Raw genomic sequence first — 21,919 nt, forward strand, 5'->3', positions numbered from 1 at the left:
GGAAAGCCAATACACAATGCGTGCTGGGATTGCAGGCTTGAGCAACCCAACATCTGTCAGCCGCATGTGAGCGGCTTTCTTTAATAGGCATGGGATTAACGCATCTCTCGAGGGTGTCAGGCCATGTGGCAGACATTGTCAAACTGCATCCGATGGTGATTCCTATCGAGTTCGCATTTAGAGGAATATGGATGAGCATGCGCCAGCTGAATTTGTCGCCATTCATGTTTCCTCTAAATGTCTCCCCTTTCAAAATGCGATGTGGTTAAAATGTCTGTCTAAACTCGTGTCTATAAAGAAACACCTCACAGTGCTGAAGATACTCAAGGCGCTGGTCCTTAGTATCTTTAAGCCATGGGAAAGTGAACTATGTTCCTCATTATTTTTTTGGTTATTCTATTCGGCACGAAGGCTGAGGAAGATTCTCTGCAGTTACAAGTTTTATGGGCTTGGCTGGTGGTTAAGCCATAAAGATTCCCATTCACCCTGGCTGTCTCACTGGTATCTGGCCTGCCGCCATTCTCCACACCGGAGTTCTCTCTCTCCCACTCTCAGACCCAGAAATGCAATTTCCCGCTCACCTTTGACCTTTCCACCTCTGACCCCAGACTCTTGCATGCCCTCGATCCTCTTTTGTAGGGAAAAAGAGAGAAAAGTATGAGCATGCTGTCTTCTTCTTGGCGTCACAAGTGATGGATTTAACCATTCGTGAGTACCTTCCTCATCCTCGCCCTCATCCAAACTTTCTACCCCCTATCTTTTCTTCGTTCAAGTTTTTTTCTCACCTCTTCCCCGCCTTCCGAACACACTCACACTCAAGTATTTCAATTCCATGACCTCTCGATCATCAAACACAGAACGTTTGCCATACCTCCACAAACTCTTTTTTTTTTAAATAATATTGCTTCGATTGTTTTGGCCTTATTTGTTGCTTCTGTCTGTGAGCCCACCATATGACAGTTCCTGCCACAGATCTGTTTGTCCACTACAGTCATTGAAATGAGGCATACTCTATCTCCAGGAACTCCTGCATCTGGACCATTGATTCTACTTATTGCGAGCTTGTTTAGTTTGTTTTCTTTCTTTTTTTCCAGTATTTCTGTTGATATTCCTGTCTGCGACTTGAATGCATTTTTACTTTGCTTTTTTGTGATCCCCTCTCCTCAGTCATTCAGTCACTTATTGCCGATACAGGATAGTTCACCAAAGAGGGAAAACAATCTAACAAGGGTTATGGGTAATGTAGTTTTTTAGGCTCTAATAGTTTTATGATGAGGAAAATGAGATTACATGACTAGGGAATAAAACATAATTCACTGTGAACACATCAAGTCTCTGTTGTAACTTTAGTTTTGGCCACAACACCTGTTTTTGTCTGTTGTCATATGTCAACAGCAGTGTTTGCTGTGTGTCCTAGTCCTACATGTATTTTATACGTATATATTTGTCTGGGTCTTGTGCTCATGCGTTTGTCATATGAGCTTAGGTTGGTTGTTGTCTGAGCGTGTCTTTCGCTGTGTTAAGGTGTCTGAGATGTCTCCATTTGCTGATCTTACTTTGGACTCCCTGAGGTTAACTTCCCAGCGACCAGCTTTCTACGACGTAGTGTCTTCTACGACTCTGGTCCATCAGAACTGCAAATGCTAAATACCAACTCTTCTTTCTCTTTCTCTTTTCCGCTCTCTCCCTCCCTCTTTTTTTTTTAGTAGAGAAAAATCAGAAGGATCACAAGGATCCAGGTGACCTCTTTTGACTGACTTTTTGAAGCGACTCATGCAGCCCGAGCATAGCCTCCCAAACACATCCATGAGCCTCCATAACCCTCTCCCACTGACCGTGACGCTCTGCCTGGGAAGGGCTCACGCTCACTGGGACAGGTTATGACACCTAACCCTTTCTTTCCCCTTCCTCCTATGTTACCCCAGTATTTCCTATCCACTCCTAGTGGTGGAGAAGCATCTACCTCATGATCTAAACTCTGTCAGGCATCTCTTCCTCACTGCTATCTCTAAATGCTATTGCTACCAAAGAGCATCAACGTGAGATGTCCCCACTTCAAGCCAGGGTACCATGCAGGCTATATTATTAGCTGAACTGGTAGAGCAAGGTTCTATCAACACCAGGGCAAGAGTTAAATTCCCAGGTAGCATACATATTGCATTTTTTATTTGCTTAACACAGTGGATGGAAATGCACACAGAGTTAGGCTTATTTGCCTCTGATCCAGTAGCTGGTGCCTTCATTTATAAATAGCATTAAAATACACTAATAAAATATGTAGAATACGTCATATTTGTATGTATTCCTCCACATTAGCTTAGCTCCACTCAGTTAATTAGTCCTAATATGAAAGCTCAGTGGTAGATTAGGTCCCTGCAGACAGACACGTGTCCTCCACTGGGACCAAAGCGTTTAAACACAAAACACTCTTTCGGCCTTCCTTTTCGCTCGGGGAATATCAGCGCTCCACAGATCAATGGCATTCCTGTAGCACACTCTGTTGCCCCAGCCTGATCATGGTAAACTCCACCTGTTTGAAGGAAGCCACAACACATACACCAGTCTGATGTGGCAACATCCGTGGTAAACTCCACCTGTTTGAAAGGAGTCACACCACACACATGCATCCAGTCAATTTAAATGGTGCAAGTGAAGATGCATATGCTTTCCCCCATGTCTGACAGACATCTACCCCTTGCACTTCACTGTGCTGAAAATGCCTTGAATCCTGTAAATCAGGTGTTTCTCTCCTCACCTCGGGTGTATTACACTCATTTAAAACGGCAACAAGTTGAATATCACATCAGTTTTCAAGTGAGAAGCAAGAAAAAAACAAAAACAAAGACAAGAAAGAGTGTGTTCACACGTTCTCTTACTATTTGATTATTTGATTTACCCTCAAGGCATTTTGGCTCTTTCGCAGTAGCATTAGCCTAATGCTGCACTGTATACAGTATATGCATACAATTCCCTGTATGTGTGTTAACCCTTTGATTTTTGATGAGCTGTAAACAGTAAACAGTAAACTCTGACAGAAACCCAGGGGTTTATATATGTGATGTATACAAGAGTGAAAGGGTTAATAGCAGAATACGGGAACATTTGAGCTCTTCTATGTGTTAACTATTGACTGAGAAGGAACTGTCACTTTGTCAGAGTTTATTGTTTCCAGAGCCTTATTGTTGTGTCTGAAATGATGCAGTTTTTAGTTTTGTGGCATCAATACCCAGACGTTGTCAATGCTAGACTAAACATGTCTAGGCAAAAGTAAACAGGACTTCTAAAAACCATATTTTTTGCATTTAACTTTATCTGGAACGTCTGGGTAAGAAACTGCAATTACTCTGTCAAAGTGACATTATAGAGTGTACTAACCATACCCTTGCCAGTCAATGGCGTGGTCTATTAGTAGGAAAATTCAATCCAGTCCCCGACATTTCCTCATGTCCAACATGTTTCCTTTGCATATTTCATTGCCACCTTGTTTACACAGTCATGAGAAGTAATAACCTTTGTTTGTTTCTTGTGTAGTCATCTTATTGTATCACTTTAGAATGTGTCAAGATTCCAAGAGCACATTCATACAATGGGTCTGATTTCACAGCGTATGCTTTCATTTAAATGTTTTTTTTTTCTTTTCCTAAAAGGAAGATACTGTATGTCACTCCCATTTACAGTATACATATTTAAACACAGTATTTCATCTATGATGGTTTTCACAATTAAGGAAGGAAAATGTGTTAGACAATGAAAATGTGTTTAGCACATTCACAGAGGCAGTTGTAGCAGGTGACATCTGTATGCTGTTTTCAGAGGGAGGACTCCACACATTATGCATGATGACTGTAACATATCAGTTGTTTTTTATCATTTATTTTCTCTTTCTCTCTCTCTCCTCCCTTTCTTTTTCTTTTTCTTTTCATTTGATGCATTACTCCTTAGCAATGTCCTTTACTGACTCTTTACCGTGGTTGGTGCTGCTACTGCAGCTAGACAGAATGACTATCTCGCCCAGGTTGAAGTCACCTTGGCATTGATAAAAAACAAAAGATACTAAACTTAAGAATAGAATCCTTTTTGACCATACATTTCTAATCTTATTATTTTAGGTTAGTTCTTAATGCTGATTTAACCAAACTTAAAGTCTGTATTAGCTCCATAGCCTCCTGCTATTAGTACCAGTCATTTCTAGACAACATACTTTTGCACAGGTGGCAGTTTTGTTCATTTGCGAGTGAGCTGCAACATCATTATACACTGGAGATATCTGGTTTGATCAGAATGCTTGAGAGCTTCAATAAGGGTTATGACAAATTGTACTTCGCATGTAAGTACATCAAATACGTCTTTGCATGTTAACCCTAAACTTAACCCTACCACTAAAACAAAGCACATGTTGTAATGGCATGCTAAAAATCAGATTGTTTTTCTAAAAAAACATATTACATTAGTTAAGATGGTACCTGCATAACAAAGTGGGTCCCTGTGATGGTTTTAGGGTTAGGTCGTATGGACAGCTACATTACTCTGTGAGGCTAAGGCCACAGGAGCAGGTCTGAGGAGGCGCTGTCTGTCCATGTTAACCGTGTCATCCTTATGCTTCAGAGAATGTAGGCCGGTTAGTCACTCCTGCCAAAAAGCTGGAAGACACCATCCGCCTGGCAGAGCTGGTCATAGAGGTCCTGCAACAGAACGAGGAGCACCACGCTGAGGTGAGTAGAACTCACAAACACACACACACACACACACACACACACACACACACACACACAAACACACACAAACACACACAAACACACAAACGCAAACACACACACACACACACACAAACACACACAAACACACACAAACACACACAAACACACAAACACAAACACACACACACACAAACACACACACACAAACACACACAAACACACACACACACACACACACACACACACACACACACACACACACACACACTCACACACACACAAACACACACACAAAGATACTGTCGCACAAACACACGTACGCGCACACACCAAGACACACTCACTCACACAGACACACATACATGGACGCACATACACCGTCACACACAGAATCTATCCTAGTCTATACACCATGCACTCACACACACACACACAAACATGCACACACACACACACACATCATGCACACACACAAACATATCCACACAAAGACACTGTTGCACAAACACGCGCACACTCACACATAAGCACACATCAAGACACACTCACTCACATAGACACACATACATGGACTCACATACACAATCACACACAGAATCTATCCTAGTCTATATCAATAAGACTTTGCATATTTTTTTACCTAGACAATAGAGGATCATTTATATGAAGTGCAATTATGTGATTGTCCAGCATAGCACTTAAAGTGGTAAAGTGGTAAAGCACTTACAGTACAAAAAACACCCAATAAAACATGTAATTACCCTTTTATTTTATTTTATTTTAATTATTCCAGAGAGTAACAGGAAACTCCAACAACAGCTGTCAGGCTCCTCTGAAATCTCTTTAAAACTAATGGACCAAAATGAAGAGGCATAGGTTAAAATCTCACCTTTATGGTCTGCAGTTATTAGCTAGCTATCAGAAGCTCTCCACACTAAACAGCTCTCAGGTTTTGTGAGTTAACCGTGTCCTTGTGTATTTCTAAACATGCCCAGCAGGCCACAGGCCCAAGCACGGGAGATCAGTCGGTACGGTACTCCTAACACCCTAACTCATGCATGCAGCTCATAACTGAGTGGCCTCATAAGGGGGGGGGGGGGGGGGGGGTAGCGGGACTGGGACAGGGACCTGAAGGGTCCCCAAACACAGACCACTGATCATTTCTCATGTCATTGCCGTGTGACCATACACTAGGCATGCTGTGTTGGGTGCATTGTGTTGTTACTGAACATGCAATGGAAAAACGGCCCCTTGCCTGCCAATTTGAACATAACTGTGCGCCTCCACACTAGGAGCAATGATATCACAATTTCAGTTTTGTTTGACTGAGGTCTTGTCTTGTATCCTTGGTTGAGGAGATCCTTTTCAAGGTAGTTGTTTACGTAACCGACTCTGTGTGGGAAAACTTGGGTGAGAATGGCCTTTCACTGCAGCTCAGGTCTAGTTTAAAGTCTGCTTATCAATGTGGATGAATTTTCCCTTAATCTGCATATGAGAAATAGTGCCTGGGTAAAGACATTTATTTTATACACACTTGCATATTTTTCATAACTTTCTTTTTGCATCGTAAATGAATGACAAATTAATTATTTATGAAAAAAAAATACTTTATTTAAGATTCCATGTTTAAGAATGAGACTTGTTGTCTACAGATCATTATTCTTTGCTTTTACCCTTTTGCATCAACTCGTCAGTGGCTTTCTTTAGTCACTCAGCATTTCATCACATTGTGGTGGAGAATAAAGCAAATGACCAAACCAAGCCTAAATGAATGCTCACATTCACAAGCCTAACCGCAATAACCGCTTCTCTATTCTCTCACTGCTTGTGGGGTGTTCCGGGCTGGTCTGGACAGGGTAAAGAGGTATGTGACAGAACGCACACCACAGCCTGAGCTGAGCTGCTCCCTGACTCTCTCCATACTACTCTATGCATGACAAGCAACCCTCAACCCCCTTTTACTATACTCCCCTACCACCCTGGAACATTTACCTGTTTTACCCACAATTCCCTTTTTCCCTCCGGCTCGTTGTGATCCCTTCCTTCCTGCCCCTCTGTCTGTGGAGAGTTTAGCCAAGTGCTTGAGAGGCTGCAAGTGGACAGGGCGTCCATTTGTGTGGGCCAGTGAGAGAGAGAGAGAGCGCCATCACTGGTACTAAAGACGCCTCTGCTAAGCACCTTGAGCAGTGATACTGTATCCTGTGCAGCCCCAACCCCATGTTTGGCCCGTGTCAGGCCCAGCTGTTCCTTGTCTGTCTGATCCAGGCTTGTCCTCGTCATGGGAACAGCCTAACTGCCAGTGTTTACTCTGGTCCCGTCCGTTTTTTTTTTAGCCTGTCTCCCTTGTAAATGAAAGACCTAGAGTGTGCTATCCTTCTGTGTGGTTCAAAGATGTGATCACAGGTAGGATGTGGCTCTGATGGTACCAGCCACACCAATCAGCAGATGTTTACATCCTACAACGCATGCTATACCCCCTAAGAATACCTTCTATCCAATAACCTCCTCGCATCTATGTGATTCTTAAAGCCGATTCTCCCTTTTTAAACAAACTTTAAGAATGACATGAAGTCATCAGCACATTGGTCCCACCAGGAACAGGTCGATCTCAACAACTCTACCATGACAAAAAAGAAACGAAACCTTCCTCCTACTGTACAGAAACGACTCCAATCAGCACATTATCCCTGAGATCCTGTATCTGGTGGCTGATCATGCTGCATGATAATATCACTCCGTGCGTATGTGCGCGTGCACGCGTGCGTGAGAAAGAGAGAGAGAGAGATAGAGAAGGGTTTTTCGGAAACGAATAGCCCTGTTGCATGGAGACGTGAGACGCATTCACATTGGAGGTGCCCCACCGATGATGTGAATGGTGGAGCCACTGATTCCCTCCCAGCGCAGCATCAGGCGGGGCCCCGCGCCATGGGAGGAGGGAGACCTTTTGCATGAGGGGACTCCAGGTGAAGAGGGGCGGCCTGTCACTCCACAGATGAGGAAGATCAGTGATGCTGCTTGAGCTCACTGCTCGCAGGGTGGCGTGTGTGTGCGTGTGTGTCTGTGTGTGTGTGTGTGTGTGTGTGTTTAGGTGTGTAGGTGTGTGTGTGTGTGTGTGTGTGTGTGTGTGTGTGTGTGTGTGTGTGTGTGTGTGTGTGTGTGTGTGTGTGTGTGTGTGTGTGTGTGTGTGTGTGTGTGTGAATTTCAGAGCAGGGTGCTTGGCTCTAAAAGCTGTGTTATGTCAGAGCGCTCCTCTGCTCGAGCGAGCGGATCTGACAACTCGTCAATCAGGCTGAAAAATGACAGAAAAAAAGGGCCATTTATAGATCTGTGGAGTAACAACCCGTCAGCTAGGTTAAAAAAACAAGAATAGACCTGCAACCTCTGGGCTCTCATCAGTTATCTCACTCTCTCATACTCCTCTCTTTTCTCTCTTCATCCATCTCTCCATCTCTTCATCTCTGTCTCTATCCATCATTCTCTGGTCTTTGCTTTCTCTGGTCTTCTCTGTCCCTCTCTGTCTTTCTCCAACTCTTCCTTGATTATTTTTCTTTCTTTCACTTGCTGTTTCTCCCTCCCTCTCCCTCTCCCTCTCCCTCTCCCTCTCTCTCTCTTTCTCTCTCTCTCTCTCTCTCTCTCTTCCTCCCTCTCTCAGGCCTTTGCGTGGTGGTCGGACCTGATGGTTGAGCATGCGGAGACCTTCCTGTCCCTGTATGCGGTGGACATGGATGCGGCACTGGAGGTGCAGCCCCCCGACAGCTGGGACAGCTTCCCCCTCTTCCAGCTGCTCAATGACTTCCTGCGCATTGACTGTGAGTGTACCCCGCCACCCAACCCTCACTCCACTGTCATGATTGTGCCCGCAGAATTGTTCTTCAAGGTTCACCTGGTAGTAGTTCATTTTGACTTACATGGCCAGAGTCTCTCTAGGGGGCCAATTTATGACAGAACTGTAGATGAGAATTTAAAGAGGTCATGCAGCTCAGCCTTCAGGGCTTTGTTCAGCTCTTGAATTCATTTGTTACTGCATTTTGTAATGAAGTCACTTTTAAACCACTCGTCAGCTGAATTAATGATTCGTAAAAGAAAGAAGTGCGGAAAGAAAGAGGGAAGGAAGAAAATGCACTCTAACCCTATATGTGACCATACTCACATTCTCTATATCAAGAAATAGCTCCATCTCACATCTGCACATTCCCGCTGTGTGAAAAATGTGTCAGTTGAACTTATAGTGGGCTATTAGAAAGTATATGTAGGGGGGGAAATGGTCAATCCCACACTGGTGTTGCTGAGGGCCACATTCATAACGAAGTGAGGCTGTTGTTGAAGCGCTGTCCAGGGTGCTGAAACGCAGGGAGCAAGGCACTTACTGCAGCTGTGGGGCTGCGATGGGCTAATTGTGCTCGTGGCATTCCTCCCTCAGCTTTCCATGTGGTAGTCTGGTAACCTGCCTTTCACCGCAGTCATTCACCAGGGTATTATGTTTCATCTCATTACAGGGGTAAAGATCCAGTTTCACTTTCACACTTTAATTGCAATGCTAGTACTTTACATACATAATAGCTTAACTAATATGGGTTGTTATACAGCTCCTCAGAATGCTTCAGAAAGTTCCAATGAATTGAATGGGCCATCCTAACATTCGGAGATCCAATATTTCTTGATAATGACCTTCGAAAAAAACAAATGTGTGTGTGCTTCTGATTATGCTTTCATATGATTCCACGAGTAGTCCATTATCATAACAGAAATTCATTGTAACTTGCTATGCAACACCTGAAACTTCTATTTACTTGAAGAACAATTTTTTCTCAGCTGAAGCCATAAAACGACAACAAAATAATTAAAAAGACATATTTTGGAGTTTTGGCAAGTAATTGTATAATCAGCAGGAAAATGTATTGGCTTGTGACTGGCGGCCTATACATTATCCCTTACTTAACATGAACAATTGTAAATGCTTAATGCTATTTAATAGATATTGATGAGGATGTTGAATAATGTTAGTCAAGAGATCTGGATGTAAAAAAATAAACCATAATACTTTAACTAATACTTAGGATTGTGTTTTTGTCAACTGATACAGGGAACTCAGTTGACCTTAAACTTAAAAGTTGCCATTGCAATTTGCTTTTTTAGAATGATACTTGTTCTGCCTAATACAGGTGCAATGCAAGCTATTTGCCACTTCATTATGACTTATTTCACCTTGCACAGAGCAAGCCCTGGTGGCGCAGTAATTGGACATCACGCAGCAGCTGTCTCCGATCCTCCACACTGGGAGAGGGGTGCAGCTGTGTGCCTGAGAGCCACCAGCCACGAGGCCCACTGGGAAGGGCAGAACTCCACATCATCAATTTCCCCAAACCCACAAAACCACCCCCAGATTGACCAGTAGCCCATCTCTGGTTTTTAACAATGAGGGAGAAATTATGACATTCCTTCCCTTCAGGAGCTTTGGCACAGACGTTTTAAATGACTTTCAGGAAGGGAAATTTGTAAAGTGCAGTCGCTTATTTGGTGAAATGATAGAAGATTTTGCGCGTGACTGTTCACACACGTACACACTCACGCACACAATCTCACACTGACACATACATTGCACTGTCAACCTCTCACAGCATTGCAGGGCATTTTACACAGAAGGTCACGCTGTTTGTGTCCCCCCTCGTCGCGGTTCGCTTATGTGTCAGGAAATAGCCTTAGCACCAGACAGGCCGCCAAACCCGGCCGGCGTTCATGCACTTAATGAGGTCTAAAGTCCGCCGTGGGGTTGTGCCTGGGAGTGCAGCAGGCCCTGGGTCCGTGCCCGTGGACGAACACACCCAAATGTACAGCAGCCGCTCAAGTGGCTAATTGGAGCGAAGCGATGGTGGAGTCAAACAAACACGACGGCACCCACGGTGTATCAGTGACCTTGAGTCCTACACATGCACAGATGGAGGCGAGAAGGGGGGGGGGGGGGACACCACCACCATCATCATCACCATCACCGCCGCCGTGCCGGAAGGGAGATGAGAGGAAGTCACACAGTACACACTCTGTGATGTCAGCAAGCGTCTGATTAAAAAGTGGCCTTCTTAGGTTCATTTCTATTGGAGAGCGAGAGAGAGAGAGAGAGAGAGAGAAAAATAGAGAGGGAAACACACTCGGTCAGTGTGACAAACCATTCAAGATAATTAAACAAAAGATTAACACTGTCCTCAAATTTTCCAATATAATTCCACTTGGGAATTGTATTAGCTACATGAATAAATGAGAAGACGATTGATTGGCTGATGGAAGACAGAAAGAAAAAAAAAGCTGTGATACTGAGATATCATTTATTTTTTGTTATTTGTTGTCACAGATAACCTGTGCAATGGAAGGTTCCACAAGCACCTGCAGGACCTCTACGCCCCTCTGGTGGTGCGATACGTGGACCTGATGGAGTCGTCCATCGCCCAGTCCATCCACAGGGGCTTCGAGAGGGAATCCTGGGAGCCGGTGAAGTAAGGACCCCTCTTCTGCTCTTCAATGGAGGTTTAGTGAGGAAAAGGCAGCCCTCTGAGAAAAGCGAATGAATATAGGTTCATGTTTAAAGGACGGCACAAGTCTGGTCTTCAAGTTAACTTCGTGCCATATAACAACCATACTGTTTGAACAAAAAATTATCCTATGTCGTTCCTGTGAATGTGAATCATCTTCAAGCCGTCCTCAGCAGGTAAGATGTAATTTGGAGTGTCTATTTGTGCCATGTCTGTTGTCATGTCTGTTGTCTCTTACTTATCTTCATTCTCTGTTGACTGGTTACTGATCAATAATATTGTTCGTATCAATTTTTGATTTTTTGGTGGTTCTAAATATAGAGGTAAGTTAGATACAGTATATTTGGAGAAATGTCTCCCCTGTACTCTAAACTCATCTAATTCATGGGTACAGTATGTCTATGGATAGCCAATTTTCCATCAGTGCTCCATTGATTTCAGACAAATGCATTGCTCTATTGTTTGTTCCATTCTTTCATTTTTCTAGAAACACAAGAGGCCACAGCTATCTGTCTTTTGTTTTCATGATTGGATGTAAATCACCTTTTCTTCGCCATAAAGACAACGTTTTTTTTTCTCTTCTTTCAACTTGCACTGTTCCATTGACATCACCATGGTTACATCATCTTTCTTTTTCTTTTCTTTCCTTTCTATTTGTCTTTTCTTCTTCCAGGAGTCTAACGAGTAATCTACCCAATGTCAACCTTCCAAAAGTACCAAACCTAGCAGTGCCAGTTAACCTGCCTACCTTTTCCGCTCCAACATGGATGGCAGCTATATCAGACACAGAGTGTGTATTAAGTCTGTGTTAGGTCCTAGTTAAGGCATGAGTGTCCTTGGCATGAATATGTCCTCCAATTAATAGAGACTTGGATAAATGTGATAAAATGATTTAAGATAGAATTGAGTGCTCAAAAATGGCTGCTTGTCCATTGTTTGACAGTGAATTCACAGTGAAAATCAGTGTGTAATCTCCACCTTAATAACTACAATTAATAATTACAATAAATAGTTACAATATTATTGTATTCATTAATATTATTATTAATATTAATACACAGCCATCCAGCCATCCCTCTTTTATATTATGGCAGGGACTTATTTATTTTTAATTAGAAGCTGTTTTTCCACTTTAGATTCTATTTTGTCAGGTAGAATATTTTTATCAGTGTTAAATATTTTCTGGATATCTTAATCTGCACCCTCTGAACTCAACTTAAAAAAAGAGAGATGATTGGCCACCCATGTCTAGTAGAACCGTTGCAGTGTCCCTGTGACATTGTGCAGTATTGTGATAAATAAGAATCAATAATCAAATTCAGTTGCTGAGCAGAGTTGTGCTCTTTTCCCGGTAGAGTAGGAAGTGAAACCCCTTTTGACTTCAGTGTGTGCCAAGAGAAACGCACAGACACACACGGTAGGCGCACTGGACTAGAGTTCGGTTGCAGAGCTGTGTGTAAGGGAAGACACAGCGGCGGAAGCTAGAAAGCCAAAACTAATTTCTGAGAAGAGTAAATTAAGTTCAGTCCGCAGCCGAGAAAATGGGTGCCGGTTGCTTGTTTACACTCACACTACTCCATTACCATCTCAGTCATGTCCATGCCAAGGCCACAGTATGGGGATGTAGATACGCTACGCCCAAGTGGGAAATAGAGAACCTTGAGTGGCTTTCCCATTTTCTCTCTCTGTGCATGTCATCAGCCCGACAGCTGGAACAGATACAAAAGCAGAACCAGCAAAGACCAACAAGATCTTGTTGCCACGAGGGAAGTTTAAGAATTTGATACCCAAATGCATTATTGAGAATTCATCTGATTTTATAGCAAACATGCAGTCATACCATTTGTGAAGACGTTAAAATTGTCATTGCCACACACACTTGGCTTGGAGCATGGTAACATGAAGGGGAGGGCACTCGCAGATTGCAAATAAGTCTGTTTATTAAAGAGAAAATAAAGAACGTAAAGAACATCGGTATAGTGGAAGAAGAATAAGAGTGTAGTGTCAGTGTCCAGGGGTGTCAAGCAAAACAGAAAACTGTAGTCAAATGCCAGACAGGAAGGGAGAATGAGAGAGTGGAGAGAGCAGGCCTCTTATTCCCCTGCCAATCAGGAAGAACCAAACACACCTGAAGACCAATTCACCTGCTGCAGAGAGGGGGGGAGGGAGCACAGGTACACACAATGGGCGGGGCCAAAGGAAGGGCAGGCAGGGCCGTAACAAGTCATCTAGAGTTATCTAGAGTTGTGTCTTTGTATCTATCCACTGTCTCCTCCTCCCTCCTCCTGTGTGTATAGTATAGAGGGCAGACGTGTGACTTGTCCTCTATCCTGGTCTTTGGGAACGGTGTGAGTTCATCTGGACAGCTGCTTGAGTCTGTGCTGGTGTGTGAGTAACCGGATCCACCGGGAACAGCCTCCTGGTCTTAGCTATGGCTGGTTTCATGTCTTTACTTACTGATACCTTTTGACCCGTCCTATCATTGCTCCAGTGATGTAGTGAAACTAGCCTGGTATTCACGTCCAAACTGAGGTAGAGACTAGAAGGTGTGTCCTGTGGGACTTGAGTGTGAGTGGATTAGTTAGCAAAAACCCATACCAGGCTTTTTTAGGTCACTGGAAAAGTAGCAAAAAAGGTGAGGGAAAGGAGTAGTGAAATTCCAGTAGTGAGACTGTGTTTGTGTGTGTGTGTGTGTGTGTGTGTGTGTGTGTGTGTGTGTGTGTGTGTGTGTGTGCGCGCGCGCGCTGGGGGAGGGGAGGGGGTTGTTGTTTGTGAGAATGTGCGCTGAAGTGGGACACAGCTTCAAAGCAGCTGGCATCCAGCACTAGTACAACACCCTAATCTCCCTACCACTCCCACCCCCGCCCCCAAACCTTCCCCAATGACCCTTAACCCCTGCAGTCTGATTCCACTGGAGGATGTCTATGCCTGCGACCCTGTGCATGGTGTGCTCTGGTAAAACCTGGGGCTGGGGTTGAGTGTCATGAGAAGCTCTACACCTTCCATTTTCCCTTTGAATGCCTTCACAAATCACTTGTGTTTGGCCAGACTGACACCTGCCTCACCAAAAGCGGAGGAAACGGTGGCTCACAGCTGGATTTCTTCAGCTCAAGGTCCCTTTGAGGCGGGCCACCCGGCTGTGAGCTCCATTGAGAGACCCCCAGAGCCAAACTAGATTTCCTTCTTCACCACTCCAGCCCACTGGCCCTCTGTGCTCCCTCTTTCCCCTCCCAGAACCTAGAAGCACCTTCCCCCTCCACTGTGCATGACCTCCTTGACCTGACCTTCTTCCCCCTTACTTGAATAACCAGGCGTCCCCACCGCTATGGTTATTGATTTGTGGAGGACATCTTAACATGTCCATTTATTTTTACCACAGCTCAAAAAATTTGCCAAACTTTAAACTCAAAACCTCTATTTTGGAAACTATAAGTCATCATGAATGACCAACCCAATATTTGGCCCTTGAAATGGTAAAAAAAAATGGTAAAAATAATAAAAAGCAAATGGAACCCTCTTGTATGGTGATGATCATGGCTTGTGAACCTTAACCTCTCTTCTCCCTGGCATCTTCCCTTTAAATCCCATATGGTTCTCTTGTGCACACTAGTAGTAGTTCTCCCCCATAACAGTCTTTCTCTACCCCACCATCGATAGCAATGGGTCTGGGACATCGGAGGACCTCTTCTGGAAGCTGGACGCCTTGCAGACCTTCATACGGGACCTGCACTGGCCAGAGGAGGAGTTCGGCAAACACCTGGAGACCCGGCTCAAGCTGATGTCCAGCGACATGATTGAGTCATGTGTGAAGCGGTGAGAGAGTGGGCCTGCTGGCCACATAGGCACTGGGAAGCCTGCATGCATGCATGCACTACCAGGGAGCCAGTCCACGACTCCAAAAGGCCAGCGATCATTTATAGATGCTACAGACTGTCTTAAAATGCTGTGCGGAAACAAAACAGGCTTTGTTAGCAGTAACACTTGGCAAGTTTTGTCATGAAACACAAATGAATGCACAAATAGACACACACACACACACACATATATACTCACACATCCACACAAACACACCCACACACACACACACACACACTTATATACACAGACAGCACAAAAGCAGATTGGTAAACACAGTGGCTCACTTTGCTTGGCGTGCTTATTGACAGAACGCGGGCCGCCTTCGAGGCGAAGCTCCAGCGGAGCAGCCGGACAACAGATTTCCGCGTGCCGCAGTCAATATGCACCATGTTCAACGTGATGGTGGACGCCAAGGCCCAGTCTGCCAAGCTGTGCGCCATGGAGCTGGGCCAGGAGGTATGCAAGAGCATCCAGCCATCCCTCTCCCAGCCATCCCTCTCCTAGCCATCCCTCTCCCAGCCTCCCAGCCTCCCAGCCATCCCTCTCCCAGCCATCCCTCTCCCAGCCTCCCAGCCATCTCTCTCCCAGCCTCCCAGCCTCCCAGCCATCCCTCTCCCAGCAATCTCTCTCCCAGCCATCCCTCTCCCAGCCATCTCTCTCCCAGCTATCCCTCTCACAGCCATCTCTCTCCCGGCCTCCCAGCCATTCCTCTCCCAGCCATCTCTCTCCCAGCTTCCCAGCCATTCCTCTCCCAGCCATCTCTCTCCCAGCCTCCCAGCCATCTCTCTCCCAGCTATCCCTCTCACAGCCATCTCTCTCCCAGCCTCCCAGCCTCCCAGCCTCCCAGCCTCCCAGGCTCAGGCCAGCTCCACCACCACCCTTCCCCACCATCCCATCACTACCTCTTCACACATCCCCGCCCCCTGTCAGTGTTTCTCTGTGCACCCTGCACACATGCACACATACTGCTCTGTCAGGATGAGCATCAATCAGAAGTTGGGAAGATCTTTTTTAGTAGTGGCTGTTTGCACTGTTCCAGTGTTGTTGTTTTTTATTTAATGCATGGACATTTTTGCAGGTGTGAATAAAATTAGAAATTAATAAAATGTATATCTTTTTTTTTTAGAATATGCATATTATATACCACAGAGGTATACTGTATATGCAACAATTCTTTATTGCCTTCAATGTTATATGGTTTCACTTGCTTTGTAGATTTATTCTGTTGCTTGACCATAATTCTCCTGAGACTGCATGTGCTTTGCATGTGCTTTGAATGAGCTTCTCTATTTGCTGTTCCAGTCTTTCACAGTCACCATGTCTGCTCTATCTTTTATTTTCTTTCATTTCCTTTCTTTTTCCTCGATCTTGTCAAAGTTTGTTAAAGATTGGGTAAGTGCGGCTAAAAATTCAATTGAATTCTCACCCCGAGGTCCCCGATGTACAATTAACAATCCTCACAGTTTCCCCCATTCCTGTTACACTTAAACTGTTTTGATTCCATTACCATATGTGATACATAACTCTGACTATTCACGGTGTTGAAGTGAGACCTCTCATATCCGTAGGACCTAGAGCCCGGTAATAATTACCTGACAAAGTTAATTGCCCAGAAACCGCATCTTCAGCTAATGTCAAGACAAAAGGAATGCTGTCACACACAGACACACTTCACTGTAGCATCCAGCCCCAGATTGAAAACACTTCTTCCTTTTTGCAGCGACAGTACCACTCTCAAATCGACAATCTCATTGAGGAGACGGTGAAGGAGATGATCACCCTGCTGGTTGCAAAGGTACCCTTTCATTTTCCCCTCAGGGCTGCTAGTTGTGCCCGCTGTGCCGCTGTTTCCACACATGTGCCACTGGAGAGGAGATACGGGGCGTACATAACCAGCCATTTTGGCTCTCTTTTCTTCTCTCCTCTCCTCTTCTCATCTCGCCTGCAGTTTGTGGTTATTCTCGAGAGCGTCCTAGCCAAGCTGTCCCGCTACGACGAGGGAACGCTCTTTTCCTCCTTTCTGTCTTTCACAGTAAGATACCTTGTGCTTTTCTTCACAGAGGCTCTGTCATCACACACGGGAAAGGCCATAGTCACACACAGAGGGCCCTAATTTCACTGACAAGCAGCTGGCAACCAGCAAACTCCGTCACATATGCACTAAAGCTAATTTAATAACTTGGCATGATCTTTTTTTGCTAATTTAATACCACAAGCAAGATCTCAAGCGCATACACGGGTGGGTTAGCACATTGCTCCCATGTGCCACACGATAGCTTTCGTTCATGTGCTACGGACTTGCTTTGCTCGTTGCCCGTCAATGAAAGAGTTTCTCTTTACATACAAAGGAAAAGGATTTAGATTATGCATCTCAGCAGAGATCACTGTGTTTGATTTGCCCCAGGGCTACGACACATGGTGCTTTTGCTTGTATCTCCTTCATCTTATTGAGGCCTCGCACAGTGTCTATAGTTAGAGATATTTTGGCATGGGTTGGAGGTTGAGATATTTTTAATGTCAGATAAACAGCAGTTGACATTCAGTGGTATTACTCACACGAGTTGCTCGTGAGGAGGCTGTAACCTGACACCTCCTTTGCCTTTGTAGTCATCCTAAGTGGCTCAGTAACAGGGGTGACAATGTTCAAATACAACCTTGGCAAAACACCTCACCTTTTTTCTAATTTCTCTCCAACCTAAAGGTGAAAGCAGCCTCAAAATATGTGGATGTACCTGTAAGTGAGAACATACTTGTTACTCCCTCTTTGTTTTCTTGTGCGTGTCTCTTGTCTCTTTGTGAGTGTATGTGTTTGTATTTGTGATTCCTTTGTGATTCAATACAAATGGCTTAGTATCACATATTTAATCTGTGTGCATGACTCATGGTCTTTAAAGACCGCTTAGTTGTGGCATCCCTATGATATGTCGTCCAAATACAATCTGTGACAGGTGGCACTTCACAGTCAGCAAGCGCTCGCGACAGGCTAGTTTTTGAATGGGAAGAGCGGGTGCAGATGGCGTTCTGTCTTTACCCACAAATGGCCATTCATATGGATATGGGCAGAAATGGCCAGCGAGGCATGTGGCCGCGCTCGGCGCACACTGTGATTCTCAGTGTTGTGCAACAAAAAGCCTGCCGTTAGCCCCGCAGCGAAGCCCGGCTAGGCTACGCTCACACGCTTGTCTCCAGTATCACTTCAGAGAGCCTCGTTTAACTGCCAACACGTCGCCCCGATGAATGACTCCATCTCCTGTCGCTTTTCAGCTAGTCCACGTGCTTTGGGCCTGTTTTTTATTATGGCTCAGAGGCCCGAAGAAGATCTCTGTGTCTGTGGTAATTGTTTGGCGGAACGCACAAAATAAAATTATGTTGCAGGAACTTGTTAATTTGCACCCTTTCAAAAGTGCCTGGAAACGTGTGAAGCAAGTTCAATTCGTATTGACTGACAATTACGGATTCTGATGACCTGATCTCCCCTGTTGTGGTGGATCGCCTTTTACATTTTTTAACCAGCTTGTCAGTTGCCACTGCGCCACCTTATGTGAATATCCATCAGTGCAAATGTCGCTGTCTTCCAGTAAATTTCCACTGTGCTCGCTAATTTAGTTTTGACTGCTCAGCTCACTCCGCAAGGGCTGGATCTGACATATCATGTTTTGCCAATACAGGCACTTTGAGAGTCCTCTCTGAAATGGACATCTGCAGGTCTTGAGTGGATGCTGCTGCAAATGAAACACCTCTTGAGGATGAAGCGCACGGCTAATGAAGCAAGCCCCAAACAACACTTTTCACGCAGTGCATACTCAATAGCGTGCCACCGTCAGTTGCGACACTTTTCACACAGTGCATACTCAATAGCGTGCCACCTTCAGTTGTGACAGTTTCATAAAAACAATGTTATAATTTGATAATGAACTTCTGCTTGCAACAGACAACGTGGACACGCAATATACCTGACTTTGTTGTAACTGTTGATGAATTTAGAGCAAAAAAAACATGTGACAGATGACAGATCCACTGATGGTACACCTCCATGTTAACACTTTTAATAAGGCCCCAGGGTCTGCTTAATCACCAAGTGCTGATAGATTATGCATGCATATACAATTATCATGTGCCACTGTATATAGGAATGCATAAGAACCTATTGTTGCCATGCTGTTTGTTTGCCATTGTTCTAAATGCCCTGATTTCCCTTCTGGTGTATTATAACAATTAATAATACAAAACAGATGTGCAAACACCTAACATATCGTCAAGCCACACAATAAATACTTCGATATCTAAATATTTACAACAGGAGTTTAGGCCTCTAAATGTATACATGTTTTATATGTTTCCTGTGGGAAAGAGAGAGAAGGGGGAGAAAGAGAGAGTTCTGCTGTGCTCCTCTGTTTGCCCTTCTGAGCCCATTCTGAAACGGTCTCTGTCTCTGTCTCTGTCTCTGTATCTGTCTCTGTCTCTGTCTCTGTCTCTGTCTCTGTCTCTTTCTCTGTCTCTGTCTCTGTCTCTGTCTCTGTCTCTGTCTCTGTCTCTGTCTCTGTCTCTGTCCCTTTCTCTATCTCTGTCTCTGTCTCTGTCCCTTTCTCTGTCTCTTTCTCTATCTCTGTCTCTGTCCCTTTCTCTGTCTCTGTCTCCGTTCTGTCTTACCTGTCCTCCCTCTCACCTTCTTTCTCTCCTTCCCTGTCTGCTCTGTCTTGCAGAAGCCGGGGATGGACATTGCCGACAGCTATGTGACCTTCGTCCGCCACTCCCAGGACATGCTGCGGGATAAGGTCCATGAGGAGATGTACATAGAAAGGTTATTTGATGTAAGTAAACGAATGCCGCCTCCTCCCCAACAGAGGAGGAGGCCCTCCAAAATGTGACATAGCAACCAGATGAGAGGGATAAGTCACATTTTGAGGCCCTGCTTCTGCGCTAGCTACAGCTTTGTCTTTTTTCTTTTTTCTCTCTTTCTCTCTTTCTCTCTCTCTCTCTCTCTCTGGCTATCTGTCTCTTTACCATCCCCCCCTTACTTGTTTCTTGTTTCTAAGCCCCTTTTTTTATTCCAGTGTACAAAAGCGTGCGCTGGTTTGTGTCTGAGTAGCTGGCACCTTTGTTTCACACTGTTCCTCCTTTGTGACCAATATGTGCGGAAACCTGGAGAGGGATTATCTTGAGCAGTGTTCTCTCACAAAGGGTCAATAAACAGGGCTTAGGCCGTGGACTCAATCATCCCACAAAGTAAGCAATGCTCTAGTTTACAGAAGGAGGAAAAAGTACACAAACACCACACACATCACAGAGTAGCAGGAAATGATCAACAGATAGTGTTACCTGTAATGGTTTTGATTCATTATTTTATTTTTTATAATTATTTGATGTAGTAAAGAGCAGGCGAGGCACTCAGAGTTGCAGAAACACATCATAAGTAAAGACCTCATTTAATGGGGAACTGCCCCATTTCTTAAGTAAATCTTCTGCTTAGCGGATACAAATAGAGGGGTGCTCTTCAGACCTCAGGCTCATTGTCATGCAAGCTTAAAGAAAGCAAAAGAATGAGGAGGGAGGGAGGAAGGGGGAGAGAGAGCGATAGAGAGAGAGAGAGAGAGAGAGAGGGAGAACACTGTTTTACGTGATGGCCAGAGCCATCAGGGTTATAATCCTTTGTGATGCATGTGAAGCAAATTGTTTGCTATCTTTTGAGCAAGGTCTGTTCGCTTTGCATTTTTGACGAGGCGCTGCTGGTTTGTCTTGACTGTGCCAAAGCTGTCTCTACTTCGTGTTTGACTGTGGCTTCTTTTCTGACCCGCTGTGTTTTGGTGTCTTACCACGTCTGGACTGCCACTGTGTGTTTTTCGGGGGGAAAGGACGAGAGCTTGTTTCTCTCGTCCGACTCCTCTGTTGCTCTCTATTTGTCTTCTTTGGAATGACTGGCAAAAAGAGATTTGAGCTACTTGTTTGTTATTTCTTCCCCCCTCTACTTGCTTTGTTCAATATGAACAAACTTCATGCTTCATCTTCAGCTTTTGTTGTTCTGTTTTTGTGCATCTGCTTTTGTTTACCCCTATGCCAAAACAACAGGCATCATTTTATCCCACCCCTCCAGTTATTTCTCTGTCCTCTCTCCCTCTCTGTGTCATTTCACCTCTCTCTCTCTGTTCCTCTCCCCCTTCCTGCGTGCTCTCCCTCCTTCTCCTGATCTTCCTTCACTCTCGCCTGATTAAAGTGGAACTTATCTCTCATGTTGAGTTGTTTTATCACATTATGTCAAGTGGCATGATTCCGAGTCAAATAATCTTCCTGTGTACATCTACTAGCATGACCCTCCTCCTCAGAGATTTACCCCATGCGTGCTCACTCAGGCATTCTGCCCCCTTTACCACCCCCCCCCCCCCCCACACACACACACACACACACACACACTCCTCCCCCACACACGACCTAGCTCTTTCAGATTGTACCTTGAAGCCACCACCCAACCCCCCCCCCCCCCCTACCTACATCACCAGCACCCTCCTCCCCGACACACACATACTACATACATGCATCCTCGGCACACACTACACTGTCCGAGGCCCAGAGGTAAATCCTTCAAAACAACCTTTGCAAGAACATAAAAAAAGTCTGCTGAAATTATATCCGATCTGGCCCTGTCACTGACGAGATTTTATCAGTATGCTTTTTATTTATTTTTTTATGTTTTTATTATTATTATTATTATTATTATTCCTTCATGGTGATTATTTTATTTGAAAAGATTACACCATCCTCCACTGCCAATCATACTATGTGCTGTTGTTTTTAAGCCGGGCACACAGGTCGGCTTTTAAGGTTCTTAAAAAACACATGGTAAGG

General features: G+C 44.6%; 1 protein-coding gene across 24 annotated transcripts in view; it reads left to right on the plus strand.

The window, feature by feature from the left end:
* cadpsa (Ca2+-dependent activator protein for secretion a) overlaps nt 1–21,919 on the plus strand; it is a 101,673-nt gene that overhangs the window by 65,935 nt on the left and 13,819 nt on the right. For 8 of the 24 annotated variants that reach the window (XM_031567509.2, XM_031567494.2, XM_031567510.2 and 5 more), the window contains 14 exons: nt 640–708; nt 4,606–4,712; nt 5,693–5,725; nt 6,553–6,561; nt 8,350–8,506; nt 11,044–11,185; nt 11,895–12,011; nt 14,879–15,034; nt 15,388–15,535; nt 16,457–16,471; nt 16,800–16,874; nt 17,028–17,111; nt 17,781–17,813; nt 19,783–19,890. In XM_031567509.2, the coding sequence (XP_031423369.1) occupies nt 640–708; nt 4,606–4,712; nt 5,693–5,725; nt 6,553–6,561; nt 8,350–8,506; nt 11,044–11,185; nt 11,895–12,011; nt 14,879–15,034; nt 15,388–15,535; nt 16,457–16,471; nt 16,800–16,874; nt 17,028–17,111; nt 17,781–17,813; nt 19,783–19,890 (1,253 nt within the window). Of the gene's footprint in view, nt 1–639; nt 709–1,706; nt 1,740–4,605; nt 4,713–5,692; nt 5,726–6,552; nt 6,562–8,349; nt 8,507–11,043; nt 11,186–11,894; nt 12,012–14,878; nt 15,035–15,387; nt 15,536–16,456; nt 16,472–16,799; nt 16,875–17,027; nt 17,112–17,780; nt 17,814–19,782; nt 19,891–21,919 lie in introns of all 24 variants that reach the window. The other 16 variants (XM_031567499.2, XM_031567518.2, XM_031567505.2 and 13 more) reach the window with 12 other exon arrangements.

The sequence above is a fragment of the Clupea harengus genome, chromosome 5, assembly GCF_900700415.2.
Source record: "Clupea harengus chromosome 5, Ch_v2.0.2, whole genome shotgun sequence".
NCBI classification, from domain to species: domain Eukaryota; kingdom Metazoa; phylum Chordata; class Actinopteri; order Clupeiformes; family Clupeidae; genus Clupea; species Clupea harengus.